The 16,231-nt window shown below is 41.1% G+C and overlaps 1 protein-coding gene across 4 annotated transcripts in view; it reads right to left on the bottom strand.

The window, feature by feature from the left end:
- The window catches only part of flnba (filamin B a), an 81,893-nt gene that overhangs the window by 6,894 nt on the left and 58,768 nt on the right, over positions 1-16,231 (bottom strand). For 2 of the 4 annotated variants that reach the window (XM_088069944.1, XM_088069951.1), the window contains 19 exons: positions 15,538-15,711; positions 15,090-15,252; positions 14,822-14,982; positions 13,603-13,894; positions 13,014-13,167; positions 12,736-12,925; positions 11,881-12,128; positions 11,370-11,450; positions 10,694-10,799; positions 9,844-9,984; positions 9,021-9,149; positions 7,187-7,360; positions 5,698-5,856; positions 5,131-5,334; positions 4,863-5,015; positions 3,592-3,714; positions 2,310-2,576; positions 1,002-1,139; positions 797-912 (listed from right to left, as the gene is read on the bottom strand). In XM_088069944.1, coding sequence (XP_087926070.1) covers positions 797-912; positions 1,002-1,139; positions 2,310-2,576; positions 3,592-3,714; positions 4,863-5,015; positions 5,131-5,334; positions 5,698-5,856; positions 7,187-7,360; positions 9,021-9,149; positions 9,844-9,984; positions 10,694-10,799; positions 11,370-11,450; positions 11,881-12,128; positions 12,736-12,925; positions 13,014-13,167; positions 13,603-13,894; positions 14,822-14,982; positions 15,090-15,252; positions 15,538-15,711 — 3,173 coding nt within the window. The remainder of the gene's footprint in view (positions 1-796; positions 913-1,001; positions 1,140-2,309; positions 2,577-3,591; positions 3,715-4,862; positions 5,016-5,130; positions 5,335-5,697; positions 5,857-7,186; positions 7,361-9,020; positions 9,150-9,843; positions 9,985-10,693; positions 10,800-11,369; positions 11,451-11,880; positions 12,129-12,735; positions 12,926-13,013; positions 13,168-13,602; positions 13,895-14,821; positions 14,983-15,089; positions 15,253-15,537; positions 15,712-16,231) is intronic. The other 2 variants (XM_088069948.1, XM_088069953.1) reach the window with 1 other exon arrangement.

Raw genomic sequence — 16,231 nt, 5'->3', positions numbered from 1 at the left:
GAGATTTTATAACCAAATTTAATAGGAATATTTGAGGATAAATGTAAAGCTTCACGACACATTTTTAAAATCTCATACGTTGAATCTGTCAAATGATGAGCCAGAGTGTCCAAAATGGAAATGGTTCATTGTGGAGTCCAAACATTTATCGATTAGTTGACTCACATAATGTTAAACATAATAACTGTTACATTATCAAGCAAAAAAAATGAAGTTAAGCTTTGATTTCAGTTTTTTTAAAACATGAGAATTTTCATTTTTTCTTTATTCTACATGATTGTAAATTGATTTTTTTTGTAGTTTGTTGGATAACAATTTAATTCATAACTTTGGGCATTTTTCACAGTTTTCTGACATTTTATATAATAAATGGCACAATCAATTTGTGGATATTGAAAATTACGGTTAATTAGAGCACTGGTTAGTCCTTAAGAATGTGTCCAAACAGGAAGAAGGATAAATCATTTCCATTTTTGACACATGAAGATTCCTTTAGCGTCCCTCTCAGACGCGAGTGTCAGCTTCACACAGTGTGTTTGCCTGGCTGTGGTCACATCCATGAGGACAGTTGCATAAAGAAATAAGAAACAATTAAAAACTGCAGGTTTCGACTGATCTGGGCCGTTTAACAATAGCATTCAGTATCCAAACCAGTCGAACCATCACACCCAGTTATTCTCTGCACGAGAGTAAAATCTGGCTCTGCTTATGACATCACATTTTTATGCAACTGTGCCCCAGAGCCCTTTAGCAAGGCTGGGCAGGCTGGGTGTGGAGGTGTCTCCTCATGCCTCACCTGAAGGCCGGTAACAGTGAGACGGCGAGCATCGTTTGCAGGGGCAACAGCAGGAACAAGGTAGGGGCTGTTGGGGATGTGCTGTTCGTTAAACTTCACCGAAATCTCATAATCACCTGCAGAGAAAAGAGCGAGAACGTAACTCACAGAGTTAGAGACGCATCACTGAACGATCATCAGCTTAAACTGTGTGTGTTTTCTCTACCGGGCTCCTGAGCGATGTAAGAGACGCCGCACGATCCGTCTTTACGGTCCTCAAAGGAAATCTCTGCCCTGCTTGGTCCCTCCATGGCTATGGACAGACCGCCAGCCCCGGCCTCCCTCGTCCAGATGCTGAATTCAGCTGAGAGAAAGAGGGTACGTGAAAACGGCAAAGCCACAACACAGTGACCGTCCTTACCGATTAGTCCAGGCTTCCTCTGCTGTAGGGACAGGCGAGACCACTAGATTTGGTCGTGATTTGACGACATTCCAAAGACATCGGGACGTATGTAGGATTTTAGGATGATTTTTTTTAAGACACTTTATCATTTTAGGACTTTTGTTGGACCTTAGTCCCTTTAAGGGATTTAAAGACATTTCTATGGTTTTGCGACTTTCTTTTCTAATTTTAGAACATTTGTAGCAATTCAGAACATCTACAGGATTTTAAGACATTTCTGGGACTTTAGAAAAAATGTCTTTATAAAAATGTCTTGAAATCCTAAAACCCTACAAATTTAGATGTTTTTAGGATTTTAGGACATTTTTTAGGACTTCAGACATACTGGGACTTGAGGGCGTCTCTTGGATATTAGAACTTTTTTGTAGGACTTAAGGATGTTTGTGGAAATTTTAGGAATTTAACCTAAAATCCTAGAAATCTCCCTAATGCTCTCAAGTCCAAAAAAATGTCCTAAAACTCTAAAGATGCTTTTAAATTCTAGATATATCCTAAAATTCTAAAAATGTCCAAAAATCATTAAAAAACAGTCCAAAATCCTAGAAATGTGCAACAATCCTTGAAATATCTTAAAGGACTTTAGGACGTTTCAAGGATTTAAAGACATTTCTTGGACTTTAGGATGTTTTTAGGAAATACAGGATGTTTCCGGAGTTTTACAATCTTGTAGCCTGAAGTTTAGTTGTTTTTACAAATCAATGACCAAAATTGTGCCTCAGTCAAAGGATACGACTCGTTTTGTTTTACATTTTGTTGTTAGCAAGAAATCCAACAGGACCAAAACCAACAATGTGTATCTTTTACTTGTGGACTTCTCTACCCTGTTTGTGGCACTCAGCCTCATAGGTTCATACATAAGATAAATCCTACGCATGAACCTGCTCACAAGTTTTGTCCATTAGTAAAAAGCTCCATAATTTCCTAAAATAGTTGGCGAAAGCTTTGCTCAGTCATTACTTAGTAAGAAATCTAGCAGTTTCTGGGGATTTGTTGCATGTTGCTCTAATGTGAATGTGATGGATGTAGTCAATGTGAAGTCCCTGTAAGGATGATGTGTGTGTGGGTGTTTACCTGGCTCTCCTGCCTTTGCTCCCTCCAGTCCCGGTCCTCCTGCTCTCACCTTGGCGGCCCCGCCTTCTCCCAGCGGCCCCACAGTGAACTGGAAGGGGCTGCCTGGCACGTGGTGATCCCTGTACCTCACACTCACGGTGTGAACACCCATCTCTGTGGGCACGAAGCGCACACAGTAGGTGTCATTCCCCACTGCAACCAGCTCGGCAGACTGGTTATTTCCAGAGGGGGAGGTAACCTCAGCAGTCACGTCCTGCATGTCGATTGCTGCAAAGATAGACAGAGAGTTTTCTAATTTTTTGTGTATTCATGTTTTTTAAGCTACAATAAACTAAATTTAAGGAAGAACCTTGTGCTGCCAACACAGCTTTTTCCCCCCTAGGACTATAACGCACCCTCCACCCGGGCACCGCCCACAGAACAGCAGGTATCAACCACCCAAACACGCCTCGCTGCCCTCGTACTCGCCAGCACTAGACCGGAGAGGCCAGAGATGAGGCGCACGTGCCCAGGGGAGAAGCTCTGATCCTGGGCAACGGCAGCGGAACTACTCCTGCAACCGCTGGATCTTCCAGACCACCAGAGGGAGCAGTAGGAGGTGTGAGAGAGGAGCTGTCGAGATAACGCCAGAAGGAACCAGCTCACTGGAGGAAGAGGAGGATGAAAAGGAGAACGAAGAAAAAGAAGTGGAGGAGGAAGAGAGGAACGATTGGAGACGGGGACAGAAGGCAGAAGAGGAGACAATAAGGAGAAACTGAGGGGGAAATGAGGGAGACATGATAGTAGGACAAAAGAAGATTGAAGAGGGAAAAGGAAAGCCAAATTGAGGAACACGGAGAGAAGGAAAACAGGAAGAAATGTTAAAACAGAAATAAAAAAAAGATGGCACAGTGAGGCAAAGAAAAAGATGAAAGAAAGGGAAAGAGAAAGGGAAAGAAGAGACTGAGAAATGACAACGCTGAGAAACTGCAGACAGTACGAAGAAACAAGACAGAAACCAGAGAAATGTCAGCGATTTAGACAGGAAACAGTTTTAGAAAAAGTGGAGCCGCTCTGATAACAAAGGACGTTTTCATACTTTTGAACGCTGGCGGTCTATGACACATTGACAACGAGTTCAGGACCTGCTCACTTTTGCCTGATGTTTTTTGTAATTGACTTGCACGACAACCAATCACCAGATGTTTACAGGTTATGGATAATTGAAAGGACAAAAGCAAGTCCACACACGAGCCTTCAGACAGTGTGTGTGTGTGTGTGTGTGTGTGTGTGTATACTGTACCTGGTATCTTCAGACTGAGGTCACACACACTCCCCACGCTGGCAACAGACGCCGCCTTCTGTCGTCGGGTGATACTCTCACGGATGCGACCCTCCCCTGTCACACGCACCGTGAACGGACTTCCTGTTGATAAAGACACACGCGCACATATACCTTAAATTATTTGTCTGAAAAGATGCACTCTTATTATGATTCCTTAAAAAAAATGCAGACTCTTTAAGATGCAAGTATTTCTATTTGTTTCAGTAGTTCACCTGCTGGATGTAACATGTCTCCTGTTTCACTTAGTTAAATTTATATAACAGCCAATCAGGACCCATTTAAAAGGTTTTTAACCAAATAAATTGATAAAACTGATCCAACTGTGAGTGTTAGGGGTTTTACTGACTTCTTTCAATAACAGAATAGCGGCGTTGGTACTGAAACCCCTCATGGACTAATTCACACAACAGATTTTGGTGCCTCATTTCAGATTATTTGCGGTCAAAAGAGACAGAGAGCTCTGAACACAGCAGGCCACGTAAACCAGAAAAGCTAAAGTGAAGGGGGTTAGCAACAAAATTAGAAAGAGTAGCTTTTGTTTAAGTGGAATTATGTGAATATATACATAACAATGTTTTGTATTTATTCATACTAATATATTTAAGTCTACTTATACCCTTGAACACCTGGATTCGCAGAAGTTTTTTTGTGCTGCATTTATACTCTTTTACACACATTTAAACCTCTGAAACTTGTCAAAAAATGTCCCACAAACTTTAAAAAATTAGTAAAAGGTGACAAGAAAATTATCTGAAAATTAGATATTATTAGATATTATCAAGAAATGGGGGGAAATTGTCCAGAAAAAATTTAAATTATGTTACAGAAAAAGGAAACATATGTAATTTTCAGCACTTTCTTGAGGTCATTTTCTTGTTTTGTTTTTTGCCTATTTTCCAAAGAAATTCTTATAAATTTTGATTCATTTCTTGCTATTTTTTGGGCTTTATCTTGTTAAAAAAAATTAAGTCAATTTGCTCGGGTATCAAAGAAATGAAATGCTAAGGGTTAATATATACATACAATGCATAATTTCAATTTCAAATTTGCTGTTATAATAAAATTAAAAAAAACCCTAACTGTTCTTATTCTTTTTTGTTGTAAAGTATCGGTTTAGGCCTTAGCTCCATTTCGAAAGTATTTTTTTAGTGCCGTTATCTGAAAAAAACAGATGATACTAAACCCTACAGAGCAGTAACAAGTCATTCTCCTGTAAATACGGATTTTACCTGGGACGTGTTCCTCTGCAAAGCGGATTGAGACAATGTAGTTTCCAGGTTCAGTAGGACAGTAAGTGACTCCACATGTCCCGTCCTCAATGTCCTCCGTCTGGATGTCCACCTTACTGGGACCTTCGATGGACAGAGCCAAGCCGCCATATCCTGCAAAAACACACACACACACATCAGGTTATTACTGGTTAAACGGCAGAAACAGGCAGCTGTTGTGATGTTTCTTAATTAATCTGGCTGTAGAAATAAAGCTCTGGATACTGACCGGCCTCGCGTGTGTCGACCACGAAGCTGGAGTTGTTGAAGGTGGTTCCCTGGATAAGGCCGTCTCCGTGGGCCTTGACCAGACTGGCGTCACCGATCTCAGACTGGACGACCATGATGGTGATAGGACTGTTGGCGACGTGACGGCCGTTCTTCAGGATGCTGACCTGATGCTCACCCACCTCCCGGGGAATGAAGGAGATACCTGGGACGAGGAGGGAGAGAGAACGACAGTGTGGAAGGAAACGAAAGGTGGAAAAGAAAAAAGATGGAGGAGGTGGGGAAACATGGAGGAGAGGAAGACGAGAAGCACAAGGGACAGGAAAGAAAGAGGGAGAAAAATAGAGGAAGTAAAGAGAAGGGAAGGAGAGGAAACAAAAAGCAAGAATATGAAGAGTGAAGAGGAAGAAATAAAATAGAGAAAAGAAGAAAAATGGAGTAAAGGTGGAAGAAAAATGGGTGGAAGAGGTCAAATTTAAATGAACATTTATCATATATTACAATAACGTTTTTAATTACTTTAGAGTGTGTGTGTATTTGTGTGTATTTATTTGTGTATGGACGTTACCGATGTGGTTGTTGGCCATCCTCTTCAGCAGGCAGGGCTCGTCACGGCCAGATGGCGCCCTGATGCTGGCGGTCAGCAGGCTCAGATCCGTCTCATTGATGTCCAGAGAGAAATCTGCCGCCGAGCCCAGTTTGACCTGAGAGCGCCGCTGGTTGTCCTCTGAAACACACACACACACGCACGCACGCACGCACGCACGCACGCACGCACGCACGCACGCACAAAGATAAGACATCACTGTAAACATGCAGCTGAATCCAGCCTTTTTACATTACGTCTGTTTTTAACTCTTTTAAGAACTAATCTTTTGTTAAAATTCACCTTCTCCCTCTTAACTTTTGTTTGAAGCTCCAGTGTGTAGGATTACGGGGGATGTATTGACAGGAATGAAATATAATGTAAAAAGTGTGTTTTCTTTAGTGTAAAATCGCCTGAAAATATTAGATTGAGCTGTTTATATCTACATAGGGAGCGCATCCTCGTCCACCAAGTCAGCCTTATTTCTACAGCAGCCCAGAACGGACAAACCTAACAATGATCCCTGAAAAGTAAATCCACGTTTTTGCACCGGTCACTGTAGTTAGCAGTCCCAGTGTTGAAAAAAAACAACAGATTTTTAACCCTTTGAAAACCAAGCAAATTGGCTTTCTTAAAAAACATGGGAGGACTATGAGTAACTTGACAAGAACTGGCCCAAAAATTGGCAAATTATAAAAAGAAAGATACAAGAACATGATCTAAAAATAAGCAAAACAGAAAAAAACAACCTTTAAGTAACTGCTAGAAAGTTAAATAATTGCTTTTTCTGTAACATAATTTTATATTTTAATAAAGAGAATTGGAAAAAATAGTTTTCTGGACATTTTCCCTCATTTATTTTTTTCATTTCTCATTTAATCATTCCTAATTATTCCCCCCAGCTAATTTTCTTATCATTTCCTTGTCACCTTTTAGTCATTTCTTGTCAAGTTAGTCATGATGTTTTACTGTTTTTTTTGTGTGTGTTTTTTTTAAAAGAAATCAAACCAATAATCTCAGGTCTCAGAGGTTTAAATGCTTTTCAAAGGCATCTGAATGCATCACAAAAAACTGATACTGATTCAGGTGTTAAGGGTTGAACATGAAACCACTTTATTCTGTGTTTTTACTGGTTTAAATTACCCGGTCCGTTTTGGAAAGGAAGTGACCTCTGTGGATAATTAGGCTCAAGGTAAAAACTTGAATGACAAACAAGTTTCAAATTTCAGCTGGTGATAATCTGCAATCCTCACTGCGAAAAGCCACGAAATCTCCCTAAATCTAACACATGGCACTTTTCAAGGTTAAAGGGAAGAGATGAAAATAAGAGAAATCTAATACAGATTTGTTTTTCAGTGAACCTGTAAATGTTTTGGATTGTTGATCAATAATAATCTGCCTGTTCATGTATCTGTGCGTGTGTGTGTGTGTGTGTGTGTGTGTGTGTGTGTGTGTTGGTGTGAAGTCTGACCAGTGATCCTGGCGGTGAACGGGCTGCCGGCGATGTGCTTGCCGTTGTATTTGACCAGGATGTTGTAGTCTCCGGGCAGAGTGGGCAGGTAGCTGACGCTACACGTGCCGTCCTTGTTGTCCACACAGCTGATCTCTGCTTTGGACGGACCCTCGATGGCCAAGTCCAAACCACCTGGACGGACAAACAGACAGACACACGGACTCCTTATATTTGAAACAGGATGTAATTCACTAAAAACAAAATCCTGGTTTTAATGTGATGGAAAAGTTAACTTTCTCCATGAGACTGGAGGCGGACAGATTTAAAAGAATTTGGTAAAATTGGACAGAGTTCATAAAACCAAGTAGGTCAGATTTTATTTGAGTTGTCCATCATTAGAAGAAAAAGAACCCCAATTCATAGCTACACACATTGTAATGTTTGGTTTCTGTCTTTTTTTTTATATATATATGTACATTGTATTTTCCTATTTCTGCTACACTGGAACATGGTAAAATTATATTAGTTTAACAGACCATAAAGTACGGGAGACAGTAAATGACCTTTATGTTGGGCAGAATTTTATTTGTGGATATAATTAAGTAAGGTTATTCTTGTGTTTTGATGCAAGGTAAAAAAATTAGGAAAAAAATCATGTTTGATTTAAAGATGTAGCTTTGGAGGGAAAACTCACTCTGTTATTGTGTACTAGTCGTATGCAGAATATATGGTATGTTAAAATGTCTGTGGAGTCCAGGATCACCTCGAGGTTTCCTGCTTGTTTTAGTGACCATGAAATTAGCTTTAAAAGTTGCACATTTTGCAACAGAAACAGCATCAATAATATTGAAGCCAGTATGTGTAGGATATTTATATATATGGCTTTAGATGATAGTATTTGGTAGTGTCAGCAGTTGTATTTATCGCAGCAGCAGTCTTTAATCACTGTAGCTCAGCACCCAAATAAATCTCATGCTTGTAACATATGAACCGTCAAGGACCCTCAGGACATCAGGGGCCGGCCTACCGAGCGTCCAAAGAGTCAGAACTAAACATGGTGAAGCAGCGTTTTGTTTTCAGGCAGCACAAACCTGGAATAACCTCCCAGATGATGTTAGCTCTGACTCTGACCACTTTTAAGTCCAATAAATAATAATAATAATACATTTTATTTATAAAGCACTTTTCACAATACTCTTTTTTTAAAACCAGACTGAATAAATAAAATCACCATCAGTGAAAGAAAAACAGACAGAGCTAAAAACATTCCTGTTTTACGCAGCCTACTCCACCCACTAATGATGACAAACTTATTTTAAACTTGATTTTAAATCATTTTTTCATTTGCAACTCTTGTCTGAACTTTTGCTTTTATAATGACAATTTTATCTTAATTTGTTTTTAATCATTTAGTGTTTAATCTTACCTTTTATAACTTATCTCTCAACTCTTCTCAGAATCAGAATCGCATTTTTATTTGACTTTGTGTTTCGGTGCAAAACAATTAACATAAAGGAGGAATAAAAATAGTAAATTTAACTAGAATACGACATAAGGTAAAAAATATAGAAGCAATACAAAAATATGAAAGTGAAAAGTGAAAAATAGAATATAAAGAACACAAAATGTATGTACAAAAGGTACAGTGGGGGGATTGTACAGTCTTCTGCTGTAAATCTGTATCCTGTACTGTGTTGTGTATCGTATCGCTCTGTAAAGCTCTCTGAATCGCTCCGTTGTATGAAATGTTCTTTACAAATAAAGCTGAACTGCATATGTCAGAGTCATCGTGGCTCTTGTCAGATGATGTTTTGAACAGAGTAATCACCAGCTCCTCCTGCAGCTAACGTACCTTCAGAGGCGTCCTCTGTGAGGACGGTGAACGTGGCCATCTTGTTGGCGACGCCGTAGATCAGACCGGGACCGTAGGCTGTGACGCTGGGACTACTGGCGTGGTTCACATAGAACTGAAGGGGAGACTCTGCAGCACAAACAGTCATCATCAGTACAACTAGTTCCTTTGTCCGTATATTTCAGTGTACTTTTGGTCTGGGTCTTTTCTTTTATAGTTTGGGCTCTACAATTACAATGAAGGGAAACGTTAATGCAAACAGTGATAATTTGTGATTGTAGGAACAATGCATGCCACTGTCTGTGCTTTCTTTGTGGTGCAGGAAAAAGTTAAATCCTGCACGCACTCATCATCTCTGCATTGATGTCATTAAAAAAATGTTGACGAGAACGTTCCCTTCTCGTTAGCCCAGAATTTCCACAATAAAGCCCCAAAAAAACCGTTGATGATGCCGCCTTTGCATTTTTATACAGAACAGAAAGATTCAAGTGTGTTAATGTCTGATGAGAGGTGGAGTGGGCACAGTATTGATATGCAAATGCATGTTTAAGGGCGTTTCTATATCCGTTTATGGTAAACAGTGGGGGTGGAAATTAGGGTTTTGCACATGCCAAGCTCTACAATGATTAAGATTTAAAAAACAGAATCAAGCATAAGTGCATCTTTAGAAATCTGACAGAAAGACTGTGTATGCATATTACTGCTTTTGAGCATAAATACATTTTTAGTCGTGAATTCAGAGTTTGTGCATCTGGCTCCAGATGTCTCACTTTTCTAACTTACCCTAGTCATGAGGTGTGTGTGTGTGTGTGTGTGTGCTGACCTGGAATGTGTGAGCCGTTGTATTTGATGTGCATCTCGTGCAGGCCGGCCTCCGTGGGCGAGTACTGCACCGTGACCGTCCCATCCAGGTTGTCTGTGATCAGCGGCTGAGCTGTTTTACCTGAAGGCATGTGCACCTCACCTGAGAGAGAGACAGGCAGAGATGTTCGGAAATATTAGTTGGATAATTCCAGTTGACTTCTCTGTTATTACTCTGATACTTCTTATTAATTAAAACAAATATTTAGTGTCATGCTCGTATCATCACCCCGCTTTCACAAAGTCGGGGTGCTGCGTAAAATGTAAATAAAATTTTATTATTATTCAATAAGCCCTTTGAACCCTGAATCAGCATCACTGTGCTGCATTCTGATGCCTTTCACGGGCTTTTAAATCTTTGAAACCTGAACAAATCTATTTGATTTCTCTCAAAAACATGGAGAAAAAGGCATTAAGGAACATGGCAAGAAATCACAAACATTTTGCTTTTAAGGGTAAAGTGTCAAAAAAAACCATAATCACATATGTATTTTCTAATTCAAAATTATGTTGCAGAGAAAAAAAGTTTGCTTTTTTTCACTTTTTTTTCTTATTTTCAGGTAATTTTTTGGGCCATTTCTTAATTTGCTCTTTGCCTTCTTTACATGTTTTTGGATAAAATAAAGTCAATTTGCTTAGGTTTTATTAGATGTTCATTAAATGTTATTGTTTATTCATTTGGTTATGTAATTTTTTCCCTAGTTGATGCAAAATTTTTGAAATTTGACTTTTTTTTCAAGTGCTTATTATCAAAAGCTAACATGCTAAGCTGGTAGGTGAAGAAAATGACACCTGCTTGACATCAGTCTCACCTGTGATTTCTCCCTTCCTGAAGGAGAAAGGTATCACCATGTCGAACGGTCTGAAGCCGCTTCCATTAACGCTGCTGCTGATTGGCTCGTAGTTTTCTGATGTCACCTGAAGACACACACACACACACACACACACACACACACACACAGACAGACAGAGTTTAACGCGTCGATTCAGCACTGAAAACAACCTCCTGTCTATTTCCAGTGCATTAGAAACATGCTGCTGCATCCAAGCCCCGCCCACACAGGGGCATCCTGGGAAGTGTAGTGCAATGGAGCGGGACAAAGAGGGAAGAAAGTGATGATTATGATGATGATGATGATGATGATGATGATGATGATGATGTGACTCTGTGATGCAGCCACAGCGATGAAGAGTGCACTGAGGAAGAGGAGCTAGAGAGCAACCACCACAACAAACACCCGTAACCATAGCAATGCCCTCTGCAACACATCTTCTGCAACACGCATTTTTATTGGTCTTGTTATGTTGTTAGATGTTTGCTGCGATCCCATTGGCTGAGACAAAAGGGGACGTGATGACATGGAGGAGGTAAAGCAGGACTGAGAGTGAGAGCGAGAGGTTAAGCCTAAACCAGCAGCCACCTGCAGGAGAGGAGCAGTGTGTGTGTGTGTGTGTGTGTGTGTGTGTGTGTGTGTGTGTTTGGGGTACCCAGGGCTGAAAGCCAGCTCCGGGGGCGGCCTGTTGCTGTTGAGACGTCATCTGTTGCATCATGGGTATCTCATCAGTAGCCTAAAGATACGACAGTAAGGGTTAACATCTGACCTCTCTCTCACTCACACACACACACACACACACACACACACACACACACACACACACACACACACACACACACACACACACACACACACACACACACACACACTCACACACACTCACACACACACGTTCCACTCCCTCTGTTTGTTCAGGCTTCTCTGTTTTAGGGACCAGCCCAGGACAGTTAATGTGGGCAGAAGGGGGTGTAAATTAACAGTAAGTCATTCTCTCATTTATATGATGCTACGTTTTCTCCATCCGAACTGTAATAAAGTCAAATACAGTGAGATCGCCGTCCGTCTCCATGTCTTCTGTTCGAAGCTGCAACAGATGATAATCTCAACTCACGTGAACCCATTTGAGTGTTAAACCCCCCAAAAACAACACATCCGTCTCTTACCATGACTTTGAAGGGGCTGCGGGGGATGTTTTCCCCTCCGAAGCGGACGTAGATGACGTAGTTTCCGGGAGCTGGCGCGGTGTAGAAGATGTCAAAGGTGCCGTCCTCGTTCTCCAGCACCTCAGCCTCCACCTCGCTGCCGTCGGGCTGAACCACCACGCAGCTCACCTTCCCCTTCCCAGCACCCTTAGCGTTCACCACCAGGCCGAGCTCCTCGCCGATGGCCACCGTGGGACCCACGCCTGGACCTGTGAGGAGGCGGGGCAGGACATTTTATCAGATTCTCTTCCCAAAATAAATGCTTTTCTATTCTTTTATTCTATTTTATTTTATTTTTTAACATTTCATTATATTTATTATATATTATTATATTTTATTACATTTTATTTTATTTCATTGATTGATTTACTTTTTAAAAGATTATATTGGGTTTTTTTTATCCTTTATTTTGACATAACAGTCTTAGCATGAAGGGCAGAGGCTGGAATCAAACCCGCAGCTGCTGTGACAAGAACAAAGGCTTTGTACATGGGCCCCTGCTCTACCAGGCGAACTACTAGGAGCCCTTATTTATTGATTGATTTATTATTAATTTATTCAGTTAATAATTATTTTTTAATTATTTATTTATTCAGTTAATAATTTATTTTTTTAAATTATTTATTTATTCAGTTAATAATTTATTTTTTTTTATTTATATAGTTAACAGTCAATAAATAAATTAATTATTTCATCTCTTTATTTATTGAGTAAATCTTATTAACTATTATTAGTAATTATCTTCTTTGAGTTAAACTTATTTATTCTCTTCTTTCTTTTGTTGTCTGTATGACATCATCATCGGTTGTAACGTACCGGTGACGGTGCACTTGCTGGCGTCTCCGGTTGCCGTGGCGCGGACCTTATAAGGTGAAGCGGGGATGTCGTCACCGCCATACTTTATGACGATGGTGTACCGGCCTGTACGGTCAGGAATATAAGACACCCGGTATGTACCGTCACCGTTGTCATGGATATTGGGCTGCTTCGGTTTACCGTCCTGGTCCTGAGGACGAATGAGGACATTTAATTTACGTGTGATGTCTTCTCTTTTCATATGCGTGTGTAATTATGTGTGTGTGTGTGTTTCTGACCGTGATGAGCACGCTCAGTTGGCCCTGGCCGGCGTCCTTGGCGTCGATGTTGAACTCTACAGGGAAGCTGGCGGGGACGCCATTGGTCAACCCGGGGCCGCTGGCTCGCACTTTACTGGCATCGTGAGTTGGCAGAACCCGAAACTTGAAGGGGCTGAAGAGACGACAGACACAGTTCAGATACTGATTGTCATGGGCGACAGTAAGATGCTGGCGAGCTCCTGATATATTGATATCGTGACATGAGACTAGATGTCTTAAATTTTGCATATTTTAATATCATTAATGTTATCTTTAAATTATTTTCTGAAGCTGCTGACTTAACGTAGCTCTAATAGGTAGTCTATGTGTTTTTATATATTTTTTTATATATTTTATTCATTTTTTTTATTATGGGTCCTGGAAAAGTCATGGAAAAGTTTTGAGATTTTGCCCATGAAAATGTGTGGAAACCTTTTATATCGTAGTTTAGTAAATCATTATCACACCCTCCATTTTCTTCTAAGTTTCCAAAGATTCTGCAGATAATTTTGTCTTTTATATTTATCATCGGACTCCTGACCGTAAGCACTGCAGTGCTGCTCAGTACCTGCGGGGGACGTCCTCATCTGCGTACTTGACAGCCACAGAGTGCGGTCCCTCCAAAGACGGAGTGTAGGACACCAGGTGAGTCCCGTCCCCGTTGTCCTTCACCTCCACAGGTACAGTGATGCCTTTAGGAGCAGTGACGGCCACAGCCAGCGGCGCCACGCCGGCTTTCCTGCAGTCCACAGTGAAGGATTGTGGGACATTGGCTCTGACTCCTGAGCCCACACCGGGACCAGACACCTTGACCTTACTGGAGTCCACCACGTCCTTCACCGGGACCTTGAATGGACTTCCTGGAGAGAACAGGAAGAGGAAATGTTGGTTTGAGTCACAGAACGTTTTTTTATTGTTAAAGAGGCAAAAAAGATTATTTTAAGGGAACAATGTATCATAATGTTCCCATAAGAAACCAAAACTGACTCTAGATTCTGAAGGCTCTTCCTGACCCAGTTTAACTATCACATAAAGCTCAAAAAATAATTAGAACAATTTTGATAATACATTTTTCAAGCAAAAATGTCAAACATTTCCTCGTCCTTTTTCTCATTTTATCATGAAATTTTGTCTTTTTTTCACTCATCTTTAGATTTTGGAGTTTTGGAGCGAGAAAAAAAACTATAAAAAGACACTATTTTAGGCTTTTGAAAGCTGGCGGCGCTTTTTTTCCCCCTGAAATTGGCTGATAAATTAACCAAATAACTGATAAAAATAACTGACTGTTTAATTCATAATGAAAAAGAATTGTGTGGTGCAGCCTCACTGCCTGCTGGTTTCTGCATCCTGAATCTTTGTGTAGCTGCAGCTGCTTCACACACGCTTGAACCACGAACCAACAGCTGTCTACGAAAGATGTCGAGCGGAGAAACACGCTGAGCTCTTCCTGAACAAACTCTGTTAAACTGAGCTGCAGCTTTTTTTAACTTCAACCACATCTTTAAAACATTAGACTGAAACACTCAGCATGTTTTTTATCAGCCAATAACATCAGCGCCATCTTTTTTATATTAACCAAAAAACACTGAGCTCATCTTTGAACATCAGTTGCTCAATCATCTGTGCCACAGAGCTTCTTAGTCTTTAAAAAACATCACACGATCCCTCATTACCACAGACACACACACTGCAGTTTATTTTGACCCCCACATGAACTAACTGACAAAAACACTCCTGTCATCATAAATCCACGATAGAGCGACACCGTTTTAATAATCTGGTCTCACCGGGGATGTGCTCTCCTCCATAGGTGATGTTGACGTCGTAGAGGCCGGGGGTTAAGGGCACGTACTCCACGCTGCAGCTGCCGTCTTTGTTGTCTTTGCAAGACATCTTGGACTCTGATGGACCCTCCACAGTGATGCCGAGACCGCCGATACCTGCCCCCCTGGCAAAGGACCAATACGCCCAAAATCAGCAATAGTTTGACATGAAGTCTGGGACATTGTTGTTACAACAAAATGCTACAAAACTGCTCTCTGCTGCCGTCAGCACCTGGTGATGATGTTGAAGTTGTTGGGTTTGTCCGTCAGAGCTTGTTGGAGCCCGGGGCCGGTCGCCACCACCCTGCTGGGGTCGCATCCCTCCGACACAGACACCTTATACGGGCTCTTAGGAACCGGTGTGTCGTCATACAGAACGTGGACGTTGTGGGCGCCTGAAACAAACACAGAGGCGGACAGCAGCTGATGATCACAGCACCGTGTGTTTGTTGTAGATTACAGTCAAACAGTTCAGTCACGAGGACGAGCCTCCCATCCACGCATTTTAAAATGCAATATCATAAAAAAAGATTATAGAATTCCACTTTCTGTGTCCCAAACATTTTTATGACATTTAAAAGATTGATTTAAGACATTTTAATACTAATTAAGACTTTATTTTTAGATTAATGAATTTTTTGGCTTTTAAAACGTTAAGGAAACGCGGGGATCCTGGTTACCGTTCTCAAAAGGAGTGTACTCGACGTTGTAGGTCCCGTCGCCCGTGTCGGTGATCTCGCAGTCCGTCAGCGCTCCAGACGGGTTCCTGACCTCCGCCTTTATGTGATCTCCTCCTCGCTTGGTCAGAGGACGGGCGTCCACCGTGAACGACGTGGTGGCTTCTCTGAAAACAGCTGGAGGAGAGAGGAGGGAGAACGCATTTTTAAAGGGACGCTCCACTTCATAAAGTTCAAATTGTTGTGTTTTTTTTTGTTTTTTTTTTAACAGCGTCTTAATTGATTTTCATTTGTATAAACCTCTGGAGTCTTGACCTCTCCTAGCACATATTTTGTTCTTTTATTTAATTAGATTTTATGCATTTTTTAAAATTGTGTGCAAATAAACTCAACTAAATGGAATCAAATAAATACATTTAAAAAAAGAGTTTGTAGTTTCCAGTGATGACTGGTCCTGTTCAGCCCGTGAAAATATATTCATAACAGAAACGCTGCAAACTGGGGACGATAAGTTTGAAAGACGTGGGCGTACAGCGGCCAGGGAGGCTCGAATCAGAGACTCACACTTTAGACGTATTGCTGCAGCGAATGCAGGAAGTGAGCGTCTACTCGTGGATGGGAGGCTCGTCCTCGTGACAGCACGAGATGTAAACATTAACGGCGTCCTCCTCGGCTGAGCTGGAACATTAGCTCAGTG

The sequence above is a fragment of the Plectropomus leopardus genome, chromosome 2, assembly GCF_026936395.1.
Source record: "Plectropomus leopardus strain MGB_pleo_1.0 chromosome 2, ASM2693639v1, whole genome shotgun sequence".
Classification (NCBI taxonomy): Eukaryota; Metazoa; Chordata; class Actinopteri; order Perciformes; family Serranidae; genus Plectropomus; species Plectropomus leopardus.
The sequence above is the reverse complement of the archived record's forward strand: the minus strand, read 5'-3'. Positions and strand labels throughout refer to the sequence as shown.